General features: G+C 43.7%; 3 protein-coding genes across 4 annotated transcripts in view; 1 reads left to right on the top strand and 2 right to left on the bottom strand.

The window, feature by feature from the left end:
• The window catches only part of klhl2 (kelch-like family member 2), an 11,627-nt gene extending 4,390 nt beyond the window's left edge, over window positions 1–7,237 (bottom strand). The window contains exons 1-12 of one of the 2 annotated variants that reach the window (XM_062516886.1): window positions 7,007–7,237; window positions 6,717–6,898; window positions 5,813–5,938; window positions 4,471–4,577; window positions 4,228–4,349; window positions 3,952–4,114; window positions 3,400–3,509; window positions 2,655–2,771; window positions 2,177–2,326; window positions 1,629–1,746; window positions 1,268–1,465; window positions 612–713 (exon numbers count right to left, since the gene is read on the bottom strand). In XM_062516886.1, the coding sequence (XP_062372870.1) occupies window positions 612–713; window positions 1,268–1,465; window positions 1,629–1,746; window positions 2,177–2,326; window positions 2,655–2,771; window positions 3,400–3,509; window positions 3,952–4,114; window positions 4,228–4,349; window positions 4,471–4,577; window positions 5,813–5,938; window positions 6,717–6,787 (1,384 nt within the window). In that variant the 5' untranslated portion in view covers window positions 6,788–6,898; window positions 7,007–7,237. Of the gene's footprint in view, window positions 1–611; window positions 714–1,267; window positions 1,466–1,628; window positions 1,747–2,176; window positions 2,327–2,654; window positions 2,772–3,399; window positions 3,510–3,951; window positions 4,115–4,227; window positions 4,350–4,470; window positions 4,578–5,812; window positions 5,939–6,716 lie in introns of both variants that reach the window. The other variant, XM_062516879.1, reaches the window with a different exon arrangement.
• Window positions 7,238–7,424: 187 nt separating this feature from the next.
• On the top strand, window positions 7,425–10,280 carry tma16 (translation machinery associated 16 homolog). The gene is made up of 7 exons (XM_062516910.1): window positions 7,425–7,653; window positions 7,754–7,863; window positions 7,965–8,002; window positions 8,796–8,880; window positions 8,966–9,114; window positions 9,307–9,349; window positions 9,609–10,280. The coding sequence occupies exons 1-7, from the start codon at window positions 7,651–7,653 to the stop codon at window positions 9,778–9,780; spliced, it is 600 nt and encodes a 199-aa protein (XP_062372894.1). The 5' UTR covers window positions 7,425–7,650; the 3' UTR covers window positions 9,781–10,280.
• Window positions 10,254–20,922, bottom strand: marchf1 (membrane-associated ring finger (C3HC4) 1). The gene is made up of 7 exons (XM_062516898.1): window positions 20,725–20,922; window positions 15,216–15,266; window positions 14,811–14,890; window positions 12,858–13,571; window positions 12,498–12,678; window positions 12,016–12,163; window positions 10,254–11,681 (listed from the first exon to the last, which is right to left on the bottom strand). The coding sequence occupies exons 1-7, from the start codon at window positions 20,821–20,823 to the stop codon at window positions 11,344–11,346; spliced, it is 1,611 nt and encodes a 536-aa protein (XP_062372882.1). The 5' UTR covers window positions 20,824–20,922; the 3' UTR covers window positions 10,254–11,343.
• Between the last annotated feature and the right edge of the window lie 733 nt (window positions 20,923–21,655).

Below are 21,655 nucleotides of genomic sequence, written 5' to 3'. Positions count from 1 at the left end.
TATATCCAATAATGTAACTTCACTGCACTTAACTTAAGTATTAAAATCAAATTCAGTCAAAATGTTCAGTACTTCAGGAATAAATGACAAATCAACAAACAAAAACATGCTAGACGGAGCAGCTTCAGTGCAGCCAGCGTCCAGGTTACTAGGCAACTAGGAGCACAAAAAGTGTTTCTGTGGTGGCCTGGGAACTGGGCCATTAGAATCTAGCCCATGGCTCTGCAGTGCTATGGCCAACTAGCTGATGAGACTGATCAGACCCAGTATTTGTTCTGCATGTAAGCCATTTTAAGCCCAATTCACACCAAAGATTCCCGACGCGACGAGACTGCAGCGGAGTGAATTACAAGTTGCACGTAGTTGCAAGCCGCCGCAAGCCGTCGCAGAGCATTAAGCACATGTTGAGTCGCAGTCGCAAGGTTTTAGAACGTCTCAGCTCGTCGGGAATCTTTGGTCTGAACCCTACAGGTGCTAATGATATTCTAGCATTATTAATGACCTAATAAAGCACCTGATAAATATTTCAGTGATTCCACTAAACAGCCACTGTGTGTGTGTGTGTGTATGTGTGTGTGTGTGTGTGTGTGTGTGTGTGTGTGTGTTCATACCTCCAACGACTCCCACGCCAACACTGCTCCTGCGTGTGTTCATGGGCTGGATGTGGAACCACTCGTTGGCTTTAGCATTATAGGCCTCAACAGTGGCCAGACCTGTGGAGGGCAACACCATAAAGCACCACCATCAACCGCAGCACCATGGAACATCACCATCACCATCAACCGCAGCACCATAGAACACCACCATCACCATCGACAGCAGCACCATAGAACACCATCACCATCAACAGCAGCACCATAGAACACCACCATCACCATCAACAGCAGCACCATAGAACACCACCATCACCATCAACAGCAGCACCATAGAACACCACCATCACCATCAACAGCAGCACCATGGAACATCACCATCACCATCAACCGCAGCACCATAGAACACCACCATCACCATCGACAGCAGCACCATAGAACACCATCACCATCAACAGCAGCACCATAGAACACCACCATCACCATCAACAGCAGCACCATAGAACACCACCATCACCATCAACAGCAGCACCATAGAACACCACCATCACCATCAACAGCAGCACCATAGAACACCACCACTGTCTTTGTGTGAGTAAAGGAAATCATTTAGACTTTAAACGCCTCTCAGCTCCTATGGCTATGAATGTATGTCATTTATATCATTTGTGTACCTGTGCTTCCATCAAAGCCCCCAACAGCATAGAGTAAGCCGTTGAGCACTGCTGCCCCCAGTGTTGAGCGGCGGTCCTGCATGCTGCTGACACAGCACCACTCATCCTTCACTGGGTCATACGAGTCCACGGTGCGCACCCGCAGAGAGCCATTAAAGCCCCCCACAGCATACACCATGCCCCCCATATACACCACCCCTACACACACACACACACACACACACACACATGGGAGAGAGAGAGAGAGAAAGAAAAAGAAAGTCATATGAGAGATGTGGGAGTGCAGTCTTGCCTGTGGACAGCAATGTGAGAGTTGCCTCTCCAATGTGTTTGTGTGTGTGTGCGTGCATGTGTTGTTCACCTGCTCTACATCTTCTGGATGGGAGCTCAGCCACCTGGTACCAACGATCCTCTTCAAAGTCATAACACTCCACACTACGAATGGCTTTAGGAGCCTGGCCCCCCACCACTACCATCACCTACACACACACACACACACACACACACACACACACACACACACACACACACGCACAGAGAGATATATATTCATACGAAGAACACAACATAAGCCATGCTTACAGGGACACTTCTATTCCGATTATAAACGGAAAAATAGCTCAGGCGGAATGAAAAATCCTGATCCGATCAGTAGTCCGCTCTTATTCCAAATGAACAGCCATGTACATGGTAATTCGGGTTGACTGCTGTATCTCCTCAAGGAAAAGTAGGCAAGAACGGTTATTCCAATAAAATATTCCAATAGAATATATAGAATAGAACATACCCCATGGAAACAGACAGCACAATTTTTGCAATCGGAATAGTTTAATTGGGATTGACAAAAAGCTGTCCATGTAAACGTGGCTATAGTCCCAACATAGGTGCACCACTGCGCTCAAGACACACCTTAGGGTAGCTGACAGGTGTCCTCATGCGAGTTCTAATGGTCTTCATCATGGATCTCTGGTCTGCTGGCAACAGGTGGTACTTCATGGCCTCAATCAGGTAGTCTTTACATGCACTGCTGTTCTTGACAAGGCTCTCCTCCTCCACTCTCTGCAATGCAGTCCACAGACATACATGCATACATGGGTTCATTTGGGACGCTACAAACAAAGCTTTTGGGTTTTTTGGGCACTTTGGGGCCACTTGACCTGACTGTGGCGTAATGTGGATGCACTCCTTTAGAAAGTCATGTCTGATCATTCAGATCATAGGAGGTATTTTGCTTTATTACAACAATTTTGGCAGATTGTGCATGTAAAGTTTTTACACTTTTCAATGAATTGGGCTGATAATTCCAAAGACATTAATATTGCTGAAAGAGGATGTAGAGTATGTGTAATCACTGATGTGTCTTGTTGGATTTAGGCCCAAAACTTACCTGCACCAGGTACTCTTTAGAGAGCAGTGGTAGCCGAACGTGCTCCATCAGATGAGCCATGTGCTCCTGCCTGACATCCTTATCGTGAGTTACCCAAGCTATGACAGCCTCAAACACCTATATTCACAAACACACAGAGAGAGAGAGAGAGAGAGATTCTTGATTTTTTGTATGAATCATTAATGTATCAGAGAGTTATAAGAATTGTAACATTAGGATCCAATTTAAGCGAGTGACTCAAAAATGAGCTTGCACACACAAACAAAAATGTCTGCAAAGAAAAAAGATCAACAAACACACACAGTCATGCTACAGGGACAATTCTTCACACTACCTAAAGAACCGGGCTGCCGGTTGTCATAGCAACACTTTCCCAAGTCCTTCACAGCAATAGTAACCTGGCTGTTGCCTTGACAACAATTAAATTACTGTGTTACTGTAACAACAGTTTCCTGGTCTGGATTATGAGAGGTCAAGAGCTGCAAATATGTGCATGTAGTCCAGAACGTGCATAGCCTACACCCAGGACATTTAGAGCTGCTGTGTATATGTCAGCTGTATCGGCCAAACAATACGCCATGCACATGCACATGCACAGACAAGCTCCAAAACAAAGCAGATGGACTAGCTCAACAGGGCTCAGATACCAAACATCAGAGCATGTGACTCATGTAAGGCTGCCATGGAGAGCCTGAATGTGAGCTGGTGAGTGCTGAAGAGTGAATGAGATGGTGAGTGCTGGTACCTTCTCCTCAGAGGGAATGGTGAGTTTGTCGCTGGCGATCAGACTGCACACCTGGTCCATCCCCAGGTTAAGAAACTCCTCACACTGAACTACCTCAGAGAAATGCTGTTCTGTAGGTACGGAAGGACAGATTTTGAAAGTCAGTTATTGAGCTTGACTGGTTTTACTGAAGAGAGTGGAAATGGAAGACTTAAATGCACAAGTTTATTTCTGTTTAGCTTCTGCCAACAAGACCAAACAAATGAGAAAAATATGAAAGAATTGGTTGTTGCTATGGAAACTCCGGGGGACACCTGCCTCTACTAGAGTAAGACAAGAAAAGAAGGTCAATACTCACAGGTCACAGCCAATAGACTAAACACATTTATACCTAATTACTATACACACAGAGTCTCTCTCACCTTCACTTTAACACAAGAAAAACAGTCTAAGACACAGACCCAACTCTGCTTATACAAACAGAATTGCATATGTCCAATTGCATATGTTCCCCTTGTCATAGCTTCTCCCATTCTGTGACACACACACACACACAGACACACACACACTTACCGGCGTACGTGTTGGCCTGTGTAAGCAGGTCGGTGCAGGCGTGTAGGTCAGCGAAGGCCCTGATGCCCAGGCAGTTGGTTGGGTGGAGCTGTGAGCTCAGGAACTCACAGCACGCCTTTTTCACATCAGACAACTGCAGCAGGCCAGCAGCAGGCAACAACACCTGCACAGAAGGAGCCGCAGCTGAACAGACCTCGATAAGCAACAGTACTGGGAAAGGAAACACACAGGAGAGTCAGCAAGTTGCCTGTGTGTGTCTGGTGTGTGATGGTGCACCTGTACATTCTCCTCTGTGACCTGAATCTCTGCGGTGTACACGTAGTCTATGAGCATGCCCAAGGTCCAGCCATCCATCTCCTTAATGCGCACACGCCTCTGCTTACTCTCACTCATCTCTCCTGAAACAGAAACACAACCCTGGAGCACACACTCATACAGTGCATACTGTACAGGCTGAAGAACCATGCCCTGGGCCAGTGTGCCCACCCAGTGGTCTGATAGAGGACAGCCGTGTCTGACCTGTGAACATGGCATGGAAGTATGGGCTCCCAGCAGCCAGCACCACCCTGTGGGCAGAGATCTCCACATCCTCAGCCACGATCACCACGTCACACAGCAGGTTCTGACTACAAGTGGGAGACAACAACCACAGAGAGAGAGAGAGGTTAGGTCTGGCGGAGATATCACAGTAGTTCTGGAGGAGACCTGTAAAGCACTCTAATGTTAATGTTTATCATCACCCACAAAATTGTAATATCTTGTGTACACATTTTCATTTATCATCATGGTGGTGAATGGTTAACAGATTTACATGTAGAGCAAATATATTGCTTGTGCAACAAATGGCTAATATTACTAAAATCATTTATTTATAATCACTTGCTTATTTGGACTCCTTTACCTTTACAGTACTAATGATCTGTTCTGTTCATGTTAGCTTGTCCTAGGGTTATACATTCCAAACATTCCTTAGAATTCCTAAGATTCCTTAAATTCTTGGTTCAAAAAAGGCCAAAAAAACAGATTACTCCAGAAACCCCTCAGTCTATTGTGGCAAAAATAAAAGCTACTTTATGAATAGTACTACCAAGACTGGGCAAGAAACTGCATCTACACAGGACGAGAAAAGACGCAGTGGGACACAGGTGCGTATATGTCTCAGAGGATAAATAGGCTACGCTAGACCCTGCAGTATGAGAAACAGGTCATCAGCTCCTTCCTGAAATACCACAAGCCAAATATCAGGGTCCTCTGTGGCTCTTAGGTATGTGCAATGAGAACTCATGGTTGAAACTGTGACATACTAACAGGGTAAATATGCTAATTTAGCGCAACGTCCACAGACACTGAATTGTGAACGACTGAAAAAAAGTGATGGATACTGGAAAAGTGTCTGAATTGGGGGGGGGGGGGGGGGGCAATAAACAATAAAAGAATACATAAACTAAACATTATATCTTAACCAATGTACATTAGTCCGATATTCCAAAGAATGCTTCTACTTCATGCAAAAAAACTACTTGGGGAAAAACAGGAAGCCAGCTGTGCAGTTGATGTCCAATCACAAGATTCTAAGACTAAAAACCAAGCATACTGTCAAACTTCTAGATAGAATGTTTATTGCTAAGTAAAATAATGACAACAGGATAATAACTTAACATTTTATTAATAGAACAGTTATAAGAAATATAGATCTGAGAGTTTCTACATATAATATAGACTTTTGTTGGTCAATTTACATCTACCAGGGGAAGGAAATATGAAAAGTAAAAGCACATGGCATTTTTTGGGTGATTTCATCTTCTGTGTCTGTGCTTCTTTATGTGTGAGTCAGTGATGAGGGGGGGGGTTTGTGACATACCTGCGAAGTTCATTCATGACACGAAAGGCTTTTTTCATGTGGCGTGGGTTTATGGTGATAGGGCACTGTTTCTCTGAGATGTCATCCTTCAGCTCCTGGGGTTTGTGTGCACATAGCTTGGTGCATCTGTGGAACATACACATCAGTTGACACACTTGTAGACTATAGAAAATATGATGATCTTGTCAATAACAACGTTTTATAACTGCATAACTTTCACCCTTTGTGTTCTTATAGCAATGTGGGTCATAACCCCTTCAGGTTTTTTAGGTCATGTGGAATGAGCAGAAAAGGGATAGGGTGAGATGTATGTTTTTATTTATTGTAGTAGCCTCCTTGTTTCCACTGGGTTGTCTCAACTTGACATCAGGCAAAGAGTTCCTGAGCCATGGCTGCATGTATGTCTTTAAACCCTTAGACCACTGACTGGCTAATGGACATTCAAAATAAAGCTATGTTTTTAGATGTATTGTCCTTCTATAGAATAACAAAATAAAAACGAATTATGACCTGTACACGGATCAATTAGGCTTACACTTGTGCATGCGGCAGCGTGTTAATTGCAGTGCGTTAATAACGTTAAGTCACAGCGCCCATATTCAGGAGCATTTCCGTGGTTGTCAGAGAGACAGCTTGTAAGATGTGGTCATGGATATACAGTTCCCCCACCTCCACCCACTCACTGCATCCCATCTACACACCCACGTAAACTAGCATTATCGCACAAGTGCTCATATTATCCCATACAATTACACAAACCATGAACAATCTTTGACTGTGTGTGTGTGTGTGTGTGTGTGTGTGTGTGTGTGTGTGTGTGCGGGAGAGAGAGAGAGAGAGAGAGAGAGAGAGAGAGAGAGAGATAGATAGAGAGAGAGAGAGAGAGAGAGAGAGAGATACTTACATTGGATGAATCTCCATTGTATTGTTTCTCTTCAGGCCGTGGACACTGAACGCATTGGTTTGCACCACCATTCCATCGCTCTTCTTACAAACCGAATACCTGATCTGTAATGCCGTGGCGATGAAACAGGCTCCGGTCCATCACATACAGTCGCTTTACCAACCGCACAGACAGTCGCACAGCTGCGGCAACACACGAAGCCTTCGGTTATAACACAGCTAGTCGCAATTCCTTCTCTGGGTAAAAAAAAAACACTTGACAGTCTGTTGTGCGATCAGATTGTAGGCTACCTGAAGCTTGTCTGTCAGGTGTCTGGTGCAGCACCGAGCTAGGTTACTTGTTATTTTTCCTTCAGTGATTGAAATGCAAAAACAAGGATATGTGCGCAAAGACGGCTCCCCGGTGGCGAAAGGAGGCGTGAGGAGAAAGCAGTAGCTCCCTCTGCTTGTGGAAGACTCTCACATAGAGCAGGGTACGACATCAGACACTCACCCCAACTCGTCCAGAAAACAATCACAGACGTATATCTGTTTTTTAATTAACTGTCTAAAGTAAATGCAACACAAATCGCTGATATTCCTTCAACGTTTACAGTAGCCCGATCTAGGCCTATGCCTCATCTAGCCTATCACATTTAAAAATAGCCAACCAACCAAATGCATTTATCCGACCAATATCCAAGGGCAAATCCTACATTTTAGACTCCACGGAAATCCAACATTTGATGTGCAAATATCAAATATCAGTATAACGTATTTTGTAGATTTAGCCTAAACATTGCATGTGTTTGTGAATGCCGCTCCCGGTCTCCGGAACGAAAGTAGCTGAGGCTGAGGTATCAGGCGGGGACGAAAACAAAGTTGGACCGCTAGCCCGGTCGATGTTCTGAGGGCACGTGTGCGTTCATCTAGGTCTACAGAAGTTAACTGCAAAAATGGTAAGTTTATTCATAGTGTTAGTAATAAATTACAACGTTAGTAATAAATTACTAACTATTTTGTTATTATACTAACATACAATTTATCAAATGTGTTCAGCCGAAGGCGGCAAAGGGAAAGGGGCCTATGGAGAAGAAAGTTGTTCATCCGTATAGTCGGAAAGCTGCGTATATGGCCAGAGCGGTCATAAAACAGGACAAGAAAGAAAGGTAACGTTGGACAAATGAGTATATTTGAAATACATGTCTACAACATATTCTGTCTTGATAATGGCGCTAAACAGTATACTCTTGTTGTCGTTTTTTTATAGACAGAAGAGCGAAAAAGCGCAAAGACTTAACCTATTTCGTAAGTAATGAAGCTGGTTGGCCTGATTTCAGATTCAGAATTGACGTTCATGTCACCTACGCGTGTGTGTGTGTGTGTGTGTGTGTGTGTGTGTGTGTGTGTGTGTGTGTGTGTGTGTGTGTGTGTGTGTGTGTGTGTGTGTGTGTGTGTGTGTGTGTGTGTGTGTGTGTGTGTGTGTGTGTGTGTGTGTGTGTGTGTGTGTGTGTGTGTGTGTGTGTGTGTGTGTGTGTGTGTGTGTGTGTGTGTGTGTGTGTGTGTGTGTGTGTCGTCAATGAAGGAAGAAAGCCCAGAAAGGCTGTTCTGTTTTGCTAACATTGGCAAACTGCATCTCCTACATTGTCTATGAACTAGGCATGCATCAGAATGGGTCAGCCTGAGCGTTAAAATGCTGAGTTAAATGTTTGATATCTGTTACCTGTAAATTAAATTCACTCTGGATTGTAAATTAAATTCATTCTGAACTGGTGCATTCCGCCCTTTTCCTTAAATTGTTGTTGAATTACTCGGTAAAAGCTAATAATGTTTTACCATGTTGTAAGTGGTTTAAAAGCGTCAGCCAAATGTAATGTAATGTAATGAATGTGCCAAGATCAGGTATTTGTAATTATAATTCGTAAGTTAAAAGAGGTCCGATGTCATCACCTCATTTCAGTTGAGTTCTGTTCTGTTCTGTACTGCATCTGACAGGATGGGGCTAAATTGAATGTGATGACACATTCCCTATACATCTAATGGAATCTCACTCAATTTATTGTCAAGTAAGTTAATTTCAATAAATTCATATCTCTTACAGGAGAAAAGCTCTTGTGGTTTCAGAATCAACTAGACTCGGAGAAGAAAGAATATTCCAAACAAGACACCTGCAACATAATTGAAAGGTAAGGAAAGTTAGTCAGGTCTACTTGTCAGGATTATTAGCCTTACCTTACAACACTAATGATTCAATCCCTGGCATTTACTCAGATATCTCCACCGGTTTGATGAGGAGTTGGAACAGATTGAACTGGCGAACAGCATCAAGGGTCGCCAGGGACGACTGCATGGGGCTAGAGAGGCTGTCATCAAACAGACTATGGAGCGGGAGCGAGCGCAGTATGAGGGGAATGGTTTTGGTAAGGAAACATACCTTGGTCTGACCATTCACCTCCATTGCTGATTCCCCCTTCTGTATTTAACAGAATTCCCCCCCAACAGATCCACAGCGTCAGACAGAGACTTTAAGTGTATTACACAAGCATATCATGTAGGTATGTTTGACACACTGCAGTTCTTTAATCTTATCTTTTTGTCTCTTCTTCAAATAGAAATTCCAGATGTCATGAACTCCAAGCATCTTAAAGTTTTCAGGTGTTTGTATTTCACATTTCACACATTTTTTTACATTTATACTAAATTGTTTATGCACTAAATTGTTTAGATTCATGTAGCTAAAACAATGCACCCGTTTGATTATGAATAACACTGCATGCATATCATAAGAACACTGCATAGTCAGTAATCAGTACAACATTTTATAAAGCAAAATGTTGCAAAAACAGTACAGACATTACCTGCTGAGCATAAACCTTTTATCTGTGTGCTTGTGTGTACATGTTGGTGTACACAGAGAGTGGGATGGGGACCTGAAGAAGCTGCCTAATATTAAGATGAGGAAGCTTTCTGCTCGAGGACTGAGTCAGGGAAATCAGCAGCAGAAACTCACAGAGGAGCAAGAGGACATTGGGGAACACAGTGATCAGCCTGGATCTGACGTTGACTTTGAAGATGAAGATTTATGACTCTGTGTATGCTTACATGGACTAAAAATGAAACAAGGACTTGTGTGTGTGTGAAAAGCCACGCTATTCTCTGTGGTGCAGAGAGTTTTCTTTGTGGGTCTGTCTGTTTGGAGACTTGGGCCATGTTTGGTGGCAACCATGAATAACTGAACCCATACCATCTTTTCATCATCAGCTGAATACATACCATCTTCCTACAGTCACTCTCAAAAACACAGGCACAACAGTTTTCTGTACTCTGACAATTTTATTTCACCAATGTTGCATGTTTTACTTGAACCCCTCATTTATTTGGGTGGGTGTGACTGAAACAGGAATAGACTGGGCAGTACACAATTTACTGCCAAACTGATCTCATTTGCCTCATTTCTACATGGCCCCAATTCATGTCTGTTGCAGCATTGTAGTTGAATAGCTACTTTGAAAAACCATGATTGCTTTGACTATATCTGTTTTTTGTCCTGAACCTGAACAGTTACCATTAAAATTTTAAAGTAAAATGGAAGTTACATTCATATTTGTAAAAAAAAAAAAAAGTGTAAATGTTTTAGCCACAATTGACAAAAAAACAGGTCAAAGATGAGGCAAGATACTGATTAAGCGTTAGGACTACAGGATCTGGGAAGAGTAGATTGTATAAAGCAGCTCATCTCTCCAGTCTGTTCCACTGCCATCTCAGACATGGCGTCATCAGTCCCATTTGAGCTGCATATGAGGATTTTAGCATTGTGTGAATATATGAAGACTAACCACAGAACACATGAATATTGCACATCAAAAAAGAATCTCATGGTCACTACTATTACCTTTTTTGTATTTTCGTAGTGGAGACTCTTAAGAAAAGGAATACATTCCACTAAAGAAGGACCTGGATGTCCTGCTAGATTTGCTTCATTTGAGGTCTTTTGTGTACTTAACTAAAACAATGTTTAAATTCTGTGACTGTATAGTACTCTGTCTTATTGTTTGTTATGTATGGTCTCAGAAGCCGTTTGGGATCACTTTTCCAAAAACAGTACGTTAGTGGGAATTCACAGACCCATTGAGGGAGAGAAAGAAAGCAACAGAACTCTGCCCAACACAGGAAATCAAAGGCCTTAAAATACTCGGTAGTCGATAATGGTCAATAATATCAAATAATGGTCTTAAAGGTGCATGCATTTAGAGGGCAGGTGTCAAATGGGTTTTGTAAATATATATCCATACCCAATGCAAAATGGAGGGAAGAAAACATCTGTCTATGCAGCATCTTCTTATCTTCTAGGAAGTCCGTTAGATAGATTCGGCTTGTCTGAAACTTAAACCTGTCTCAATCACTGTCCAAATGATTGTGCCCTCTCTCATAATGCTGGATAAGAACATTTACCTGCTCTGTTTGGGTATTGCTTCTTTCTCTCCCTTTCCTCTCCTTCTCACACTAGTTCTGTAGACCACCAACCTTGGCTTTGTTATCATTTCAAAGTACCCGTTTGACCTCTTCACCTCTCACCCGTCATACGGATGGTCAGATATGTCACCGCCTTACGCTGGCATCTTCCCCTGATTGGCTCATCAACCTGTTCATCACACAGGGGCCACGCCCGCACTGCCTGCATGGATGGGAGCGGTAGTGTGGGCCTGGGCAGGCGGAGGGCACACCTCAACTGGCTCGTGCCGCCCGTTGGTCTGGGTGGGGCCGGAGGCTTTTGTCTCCTCGGCGGTCCTGGCCGTTTCAGGGCAGTTCTTGACAAAGATGATGCGGTTAAAGGCCTTGAGGCGCCTCCAGAGCTGCAGGTAGACTTTGCACTGGATATACATGAAGATGAGGCCACCCGTGAACCCGATGGCCACCACAATCAGCTTGGTCCAGAAGGGCCACTCCAGCACGCCTGAGGCATTGAAAGGAGAGAGACGCACCCCCGCTGTGTTGTATGAAAAGAGTGAGAGAATACACACACCACAAGCCATGGAGTCAGCCTTGCAAACAAAGCGTACCCATACAGTAGAAAGACACACACAAACTCACATCCACTTAAGCCTGTACACAATCACATAGTTAGAAGTGTCAGTGTTGATGGATATTGATGTCTTCTACAGCTTCTAGCGTAGTAGCATTTCAGAGCCTGTCTAAAATGAACTCATAAAGGCAAGCCCTTTGTGTGCTGCTAATGTCTACAATATTGACAGGCATCAGAACTACAATATCATGTACCCTCTCCATTCCAAGTCTGAGTGTGTGCATGAGCCCACGCTTACCAAGATTCTTGCCCATCTTAATCTCCTCTGTAGTGCGATCGACGAGCACATAAAGTGACCACACCACACATGCTACAGCGATCAGGTGAAAGGTCACCGCGCAGAAGATCTTCCTGCGCTCCCCGGTGGACATATGCAGCTTCTCCCACTGAGAACACACCAGCAATAACATGGGCCACAGTACAACAGGGACATGTCATCAAGGATGCATTGTCATGTGTCATGGCCACAAGGTGGCAGTGTTGAGATAGTTGTGAAAACACTGTTACTGTTAGTGAAGAGATACACTGGAGGTAAACATAAACATGTTTTACTCATTTTGGACAGTTCAACATGAGGTTTACTGTATTCTCTGACAGCATACTACAGCCCTGAGAGTAGGCATCTAAGTGTAGCTGTATGTGTGAATAGAATCTATTCTGAATAGAATGTGTGTAGAATAAACACAGTATAGACTGAAGCGTGTGTATGGGGGTGATCACCTTGCGCAAAGGCTTGAGGTGGGTTTCCATGATGAACTGGTAGTTGCAGAGCTCACAGCAGCGTGTGTCGGAGCTCTTGATCCACTGGTGCAGGCAGCCCTCGTGCACAAAGCGCAGACTCCCGGTGCAGTGGCACGGGGTGATGAGCGGGCACTCCTCATCTCCCTCACAGTGACAAATTCTACTCATGCCAACCAACACACACACACACACACACATGCACAGACACAAACACCGCATAAGGACAGTTATAACGGAGACTTTCAAAAGTATTTATGACTCAACTACAGTCTGACACAAGCACACACACACACACACACACTATCACCAAAAACATCCACTGTTAATTCCCAAACTAACCTGCAGACTTCCAGCTCCTCATCAGAGCAAAGTGGTATTGTATTGGTCTGTGCTTTAGTTTGTATGTTTCCGTTGGGTTCAGTGGCAACAATGGGATTTTGGACAATGGGAACCGACAGGTTGTCACCCCCCTCTCCTTCCTCCTCATAGCTCTTCATGATTGGCTGCTCCTCTTCACTGGCCCGCCCCTCCCTCCCACTGGCTCGTCCCTGATTGGCTGCCTTGCTGCTCCTCTCCTCCCTCTTCAGCGAGGACGACTTCCTGGAGCTCTTGGCGGGCGCTGGCTCGGGCGCACGGTTTTCCTTCCCGGCCTCGTCCGAGCCCACGGACAGCAGCTCCACCCCATCTCCAGCGCCGTGGCTCTCGTGCGCGTGGACGCGCGTCTGCGTCTGGCGGCTGCTGCTGCGGCGACGGCGGGCCTTCTCCCGCGACCAGGAGCGCGACTCCCTCCAGCGCTGCTCGTCCTCGTCGGACGAGTCCGAGTGTGTGCGCGCGCGTCGCGAGCGCTCCTTCTCCTTCTCGCGCTCCCGCTCGCCCTTTTGGCCCTCCACGCACTCGGTGACGCAGCCCACACCCGAGCTCTCGCGCCGCCGCCGGTGCCGCCGCTTCACCTGCCGCTTCCCCGAGGGGGCCGACTCCAGCGCAGGGCTCATGGGCATCACCGCCGTGCTCTGCTCTGCACCATTCTCCTCAAGCCTGGCCAGAGTGCCAGTGCTGTTACACACACACACACACACACACACACACACACACACACACACACACACACAAACACAAACACAAACATGCAAACATAAGAGATGGGAGAACACAGACATGAACACATGACTATGAGTATTTGTGAAACATGAAATCTAGTACTAACAAGTTTAAATATGAGGTTCATTTAAGGTACATTCAGAGAGTATAATACCCCCTGGATATTTTTCCCTTTTATTGCTTTCATAAATGGTCAATATAATTACAATATAATTTTGACAAGAATTTACTAGAATTTTAAAATGTTAAAGTGAAAACAGATTTATTTATTTTTATAGGCACTGTAAATAACAGTTGACAGCCAGAAGAAGACTTTGGCTTCAGACACTGGATGGAAAATTATACGATCTCTTAAACATGGACTAGTTTCCTATGCTGTGGATTTGAGGGGGAAATATTTCAATTAAACAGCTACATTTTACAACAAAAAAAATGGACATCTTTATTTTTTCTTGATCAGAAGTGCCTTTACACAATCTCACAATATCAGCATAAAATTGTAGAATAAGTTCTATCATTCAGTCATAGCATTCATTGAAAAATAATCCTGACAAGTAACTAACAGAAAATAAATTGTTGTTTCATCACTGCAACCTTTGGCTTTTAGTGGAAAAGGTTTCCAGATTGCTATCCAAAATTCCAAATCTCTGAATGTATGCTCAGAACAGTGCCTGCTCTGCTGGGACATCAGCAGGAGATATAATCTTGAGGGATACTGATAGTGCAAGTGTTGAGATGAAGAACTGTTATTTGTAGTCATTAAGCTCTAACACTGTTACCTCTTTGCCATGGTATTCATTAGCAACACAGAGTTCCAGTGGATGTAGTTGTGATTGCACTTACACACTGCAACATGAAAAATGATCCAACTGGAGTATTGATTCCATACAGCTGTTCCGCCCCTATCTAACTACAGTTTTAATATGCTATGTTATTACACTGCTCTATTGCTCCCTTCACAAGGCTGATGTCTTGTGATGTATGGCTTTGATATGGTTGCCATTTAACTCAATCTCTTCAGCATATAGGCAGATTTGAGGGATAAGAGTAATCTGGGGATTCCCTGTATAGGGGTGGCTGCAGACATCATGGTGAGATCAGACATGACAAACAGCGGATGGTTGTGAAGTGTGAGGAGTTCTGACTAGCATGATGTGGCAGGTGGCAGAGCAGAGCGGTGGCAGCTGCACCCACCTGCAAATGTCCTGAGCAGAGGGAGTGGCCGACGACCGGGAAGCACTGTTTAGCCCCGCCCCCGCAGTGGCGCCACTTGCCTGGTGAAAATAAAGATGTGTCAGTCACTGAAGAACCATCAGGCGTAATAGATTGCACACTAAACTGTTTCAAGATGTATAGTTGCCCTAATTGTCAAAACGGAAATGTCTACCAAGTTTCATAGCTTTCCTCTCTTTAAAACCAAACGTTGTAAACAGTTTGTGGATAACTTTAGCACTAATGTCTAATACTCATCCCCCCACATGACATCCCACCTGTTCTCACTGGGATTACACTGTTATGTGTCCCTGTCTGGTTATATCAGCTGTGGCAAAATAGCACATTAATAGCATCGTAAATAGGGATAAGGTTTGGGATCAGAACCTTCGAGATATTGCTTGATCGACTCCCTGATCGCCCTGGCCCTTTCTCCCCCTGAAAGAGAAAGAAAACAGTAAATACACACACGTGTGGGCGCGCACAAACACACACACACACACACATACACACAAATAGTCTATAGTCCTCACCAATACAATAATGTCCAGCTTCTAGTAAGACATTCTCTGTTATATATTGAACATGAGCAGCAGTTGAACCAACACACTTCACCGTATGGACAGGTGATAGACAACAAACTAAAGGTGTGCTGTTCTTGAGCAGACTATGATCAAAAATACATCAAATATCACAGGCATGGCCTACTAGCCCATGCCCCCACAACGATAGGTATACTGTACACCGTGCTGTGTGCCTAAAGAAGGGAGTCACATGTGTGGAACACACATTTAATGTGAGCCAGACATAGGGCAAGCCAATCCAATTACTTAAGATCACCACGTAACAGGTGTAGGGCTGCCAGCGTGTGGAAATGCACAACTTCTTTAAGACCTGTCACTTTTTTAGTTTAGATTCTTCTCAACGCAGAAAGACAGAAAGACGTATAGAGCTGTACAAGAGAAGCACACTTGTGAATGGTATCCGTGAAATCATTCATCACTTGAAATGTGCGTGGGTAGCAACTGAGTACCTAAGACTGACATAATGAGTTAGATTAAGAGACACCTGTGAGCTCAGACCATACATGAGCGAACGTGAGGACGCTTTCTGTGAAACGCCGAGTTTATTATCCGAATAAAAAGTGAGTAAAAAGTCAACAGTGTGCGGTAGAGCGATCCGTTTTATTGACATGATGAGTATTTATGGACCATGGATTTCTACATATTCTCACACTGAAGTACATGCAAGAGCACTTACATACATAAATACTCTCTTGCACAGAACAGACAAAGGACTAATTTTGAGACTCCTAATACTGCAGTTGAGGCACATTTCCAGAGGTTGAAAAATCTTCAGAGAGGCTTCAGAGAGTAAAGTCCAAGCATGTATTGGGTCTACCTGCACACTTAAAACAGGTCATTTTGTTTGATTAGTTGATCTATCTGGCTGAAGAGTTCTGATAATTAGAATAAGCTGGTTGACTGAATGATGGGACATTCCCAAAGCTGGGTTTCCCCACCTGACATTTCTATGCAGTACAAGCTTCTCCTATATTTTCAATATTTTAGCTACCTGCTTTTTGTGAGGGAAATACTATATAAATATTAAATGCACCCAAGCCCTACAAATACAACTAGTAAAGCCCAAGTACATGAGTAAATCAGCCACACTTGTGACTCTAAGTTAGCAGCTTTGTCTCTCTGGTAAGAGAACCAGGGCAGGGCAGTGTGATAGAAAACAATTCACAATATTAGTTAGGAAACATATGCAAGTCTTGCATTAGGCTAAGACATTACAGTACATACATACTGTATGCACAGACAAAAAACGTGTGTTTCACACGCACACAAGCAAAAATATCTAGACAAGTGTACCCTCAAGAGTTATGCAACACCCTATCACACCAAGCTGCTGGCATACCACCAAACACACACTTCAGCTGTTAAGCCTCGTGTCTATGCCAGAAAAAAAGTCACCCCCACACACAGACATAATATTGCACGACCAATGCAAGCAACCCATTAATTGGCACACACAGATTATCAAAAGTCTGCAACCACATGTTAAAGACGTGGGTCTCACTTCATTAACCAACACACCTTGTGACTACTGACAACTGCCATGGCCATGCTCTCGTTTAGATGAATCAACACACTTATTCTGCATGTCACAAATGGTTGGTTATGAAGTCCAGTCAGATAAGGAATATAGAGGTATGAGGTACTGACTATGGCCTTAAATATACTGTAAGTTACTCTATAAGTGTGTGATCACCAGTTTGAAGGCAGGACCACAGCTCTTTGATGACAACACAATGAGCACCAATAACACAGAGTTGTGTATGTCAATGTGTGTGTGTGTGTGTGTGTGTGTGTGTGTGTGTGTGTGTGTGTGTGTGTGTGTGTGTGTGTGTGTGTGTGTGTGTGTGTCTTCTTCAAACACAACAATGCATTTCGCAAATGTATGTATTTCTTGCTTCTCATTAGCTTTAAAACAGCATGCATTCACTCTGTCTGTGCAATAAGGTAGACAGGAGGCAGCATGCCTGAATGACCAGAGCATCCCAATCTACTGCTATTCCTCACCAGCCAACATTGCTGCTATCAGCAGAACCATTACACTATGCTAACTGGATCACCATGGACATTAATACTCATATTTCCACACATTTGGTGAACTGCATACATAGATGCTCCACTCATCATTTAAATCACCCAAACAATAAACTGCATGCTAAAATCTATTACTATTACTAAAGACTTCAAATATTGAATGCATGACTCAACCTATACCCAAAACTCATCATGAAGTAAACGCAAACACACACACACATACCTGCAGAAGAGTTGCCCAGGCTCTGTCCACAGCTCAGTAGAGGTGTGTGTGAGATGCCTTAAGCCCAGCTCAGGGCAGTGCATGTGCATGTGGGTGTGCGCATGTGTCCACACATGAGGCTGAACTGGGCTGGATTACAGACTAGGCATCTGATATTTAACTCTTCAGGGTAAACACTCATTCTGATTGTATGCACTTGTCACATTTGATCTTGTCACAGTATCACAATACAATAACAATCAAAGATGTCTTCAGGAACAAGGAGAAATGTTAGCTGTCTGGCAAAGCACTGACACCATATTGCCATACAGTACATTCACTCTGGATACTCTCTGACACATTTGGTTCACAAGCTGTAACATTATATTAGTTGGTGTGACGCTAAAGTTGTTAAACATAGCTGAAACTTATTTTAATTCTGTAAGCCATGGAAGATTTGAACCAAGTGCTGTTACAAAGCAAATGCAGTGAAACTAAGTTCTTTCCAGGACAGGCAGGGTTTGCCCATCCCACTTCAACCTGCCAACTCTGACCTCCACAATGTCATAACGTCTGTTCAAATCGTGATGCCTGTTTTGCAAAGACATAAAGAAGCTTGTGCAGATCGTCAGCTGTTTCATCTATGCCAAATTTACTAGATTTGGGTCAGAGTAAGACACTCTGCTACAAGTCTGTTTAGAACATGAGCATAGTACCATATATGGCCAACACATTCACAGCGTGAAAACAGGTGATTGGAGCATGAGGCCTCCTGGCTCCTTCACCACCTTTATCAAAAAGTCCTATAGATCCCAATCAGATTTTGGAACCAAAATCCTATAGGATTCCAATAGCAACAATCCTATAGGATTGTCTAAAACAAATCTGATTGGAATGGATCCATGTCATAGTAAAAACAACAAAAATCCAAACAAAAGTCATCCATCACGTTATCAGTCAAAATTATAAACAATCACAGCCTTGGTCTTTGAGCTGTCCTATGGCAATTTAGGCAAACATACGTTTTCTTATGACTACGAACAAAGAAATGTTTACACACTGGGACTGGTCCAAGGACACCACCCATGCTACACAGTGAGTCCTGATGTCACTTGAGACTTAAATATCTCAGATTAGGCGCTTGTACCTAAACACAGATACAGACTGCTGTGTTTATATTGCAACCTTATAGTGCACCCTGTTCCTCCTGTTCTAGTCCATCTCTAAGAAACAGAGCCAAATTCACTTCTCCAAGGAGCTGATATTACTGGCCTGCTGGCCTGACCTGTGGTGCAGAATGCTATAGAAAACATCTTTTTGACAGTGCTTACAGCGCTGCTCTCATCTACTAATCTCATCTGCTAATTCTATCATAGCAAAGGCAGAATTACAAGTTTCTGAATGTACATTTACAAAACTGTATGTTTACAAAACTGTATGCAAATGGACAAGATGTTGCTATTGCAATTTTTCTTTTTTTCACTTTTCTTTGGCTTGTCTTATTTGAATAACAGGCTAAGTCTATAACACCAATGTAATGACAGTGAACATCGAAAGTAGTGTTGAGTGTGTGTTTTTGTGATTGTGCTTGTCTGGATTGTGATGGCAGATAGTGATTGTTCATGACAGTGGTGGCAGAAAGCTCAGGAGATTAAGAGTCACAGTGCCTGGAAAGGTCACCAAGAGGAGACACGTGATCCTGACCTGACTCCCGAGAGAGAGAGAGAGAGAGAGAGAGAGAGAGAGAGAGAGAGAGAGAGCATACTTGAACTCTACATGCTTATATCATGAAGACAACAGCAGGAATTGTTCAACACATCAACTGATATGGCACTGAGTCCAACCACAAGCAAAAGAAGTTGAATGAGGCCACTTTTAAAGACAGCCTTAAATCAGCCGCAGAGAATTCCAGAGAGGTGGCTGAGGGCTGAGAGGTGGCTGAACTTGATCCTTGAATCATTTAACAGTCAACTCTCAAACATCAGTGGTAAAATCAAATGTTGCCATATATTCAATTGCAGTTGTAGATATTCCGGCATCCCCATATGATCTGTTTCTTATAGGTTATATGAGAAGTGTGCCTGCTGTGGCACATACTGTATATTGAGATATTTATATACTATTTATATACATTTACAAGCTATACACTTTACAGACCAGAGTCACATTCTTTGAAGGTGTAGTTGAAGTGCGGTTATCCTGAGCGTTGATGTATAGCACCAACTCTACATGAGGACCACCAAACCAGGGCACTGAAGACAGTAATGCTAACAATCTCAAAACCAGGGCACTGAAGACAGTAATGCTAACAATCTCAAAACCAGGACACTGAAGACAGTAATGCTAACAATCTCAAAACCAGGACACTGTCAGGTTAGCAGGCTTAACTTATCAACTAATCAGGACAGCCTATTACTAACATTTGAAATGTCACAACCTGGAAATCACTCTTACATCATCTTACTAGCAAATCAAAAACACTTTTTCTTCAGCAGTGTTTTCTTTAGCAGACCAATAGAAATAGAAATAAGCTGAAATACTCTCATTGCTGCTGACACGCCAGGGTAATTTCAGTATAAATGTTCCAGAACACTAATTTACCTAATGCTTATTTACCATCAATTACACAACAACTACTTAATCCCCTTAACCAGCAGAAATGATTAGCGATAGCATGAGAAGGAAATGTTGCTCAATTACAAAAAGCAGCAAAAGCAGCCCAAACAAAGAGACACTCACAAATGCAGACACACACACACACACACACACACAAAGGTTATGACTCCTCCCAATAGGCATGGCTAAGCATGTTTTTCTCAAAATGAAAAACTGAAACTGTGAAAACAAGCAAGAACTACAGTAGGCCTATACATAACTTCAACAAATGAGATTTGCGATGTCTGATTTGTGCAATATCACGTGTTTGTGCGTGTGTGTGTGTGTGTGTGTGTGTGTGTGTGTGTTTGTGTGTCAGTCTGTCTGTGTGAGTGCATGTTTAAGCGTACGTGTGCGTGTATGTGTGAGTGAGAGAGAGAGAGAGTGTGTGTGTGTGTGAGCAGGTTTCTATGCTAATTCTTACTTCAGCGTCTTTAGTCTTCTCTTTGGAGCGGCTTGAGCTGCGACTACTGCTAGCTGCTTCCTTGGTGGCGGGCACCACAGAGATCTGATGAACCGGCATTCTCTCGAGGCACACCTGTCCCTCCGGGACTCAACAGGCCTTCAGTCCTCTACATCCGCTGGCCTCCACTCGCTTCAACTTGTAGACAAAACACACAACTCCACAAACACACTCATGCCAGCAGGCTCAGATAGTGTCCAGTGGGGGGGACTTGACGCAGAGGGACGACACAGAGACGTGTTGGCTGCATGCTAGTAGGTAACTCCTTCATAACGCCTGAGGATCCCGCCTCCCAGAGTAAAGAGGATAGGAAGGGGAGGGGGAGGGGTGGTGGGAAGAGGGGATAGAAAGAGCAAGATGGATGGACAGAGAGGGAGAGATAGTAAATCTCTGTTACCTTAGATTGACAGGTCAGCGTGTGTGTGTGTGTGTGTGTGTGTGTGTGTGTGTGTGTGTGTGTGTGTGTGTGTGTGTGTGTGTGTGTGTGCGTGTGCGTGTGTGTGTGTGTGTGTGTGTGCGCGCGCATGTGTGCATGTGTGAGTTGATTCTGCCATGCTAACCTGGTAAGTAACCATACGGAGCTTAGGTTATTTTCGCATCAAATCCAGTCCCTCTTCCCAGGAGGTGGGGTGTGTGTGGGTGTGTGTGTGCAGACGCTGGGAGTGGCACTCCTCCCTAATCTGATTAAAGTTCTGGAGCTCCCTTGAGCTGCAGTATTACTATTGCACAAACACACATACACACACACACACACATACCCCATGAAAGTAACATCTTTACCAATACATAAAATCATGGATTTCTCTCACAGAGGTAAATTGCTGACAGGGAGTAACTTCGATATGACATAAGTGTGCAGTGTGTGTGTGTGTGTGTGTGTGTGTGTGTGTGT

The sequence above is a fragment of the Sardina pilchardus genome, chromosome 2, assembly GCF_963854185.1.
Source record: "Sardina pilchardus chromosome 2, fSarPil1.1, whole genome shotgun sequence".
In the NCBI taxonomy this organism is placed as follows: Eukaryota; Metazoa; Chordata; class Actinopteri; order Clupeiformes; family Clupeidae; genus Sardina; species Sardina pilchardus.
Note: the sequence above shows the minus strand (reverse complement) of the source record. Positions and strands in the feature narration are given on the sequence as shown.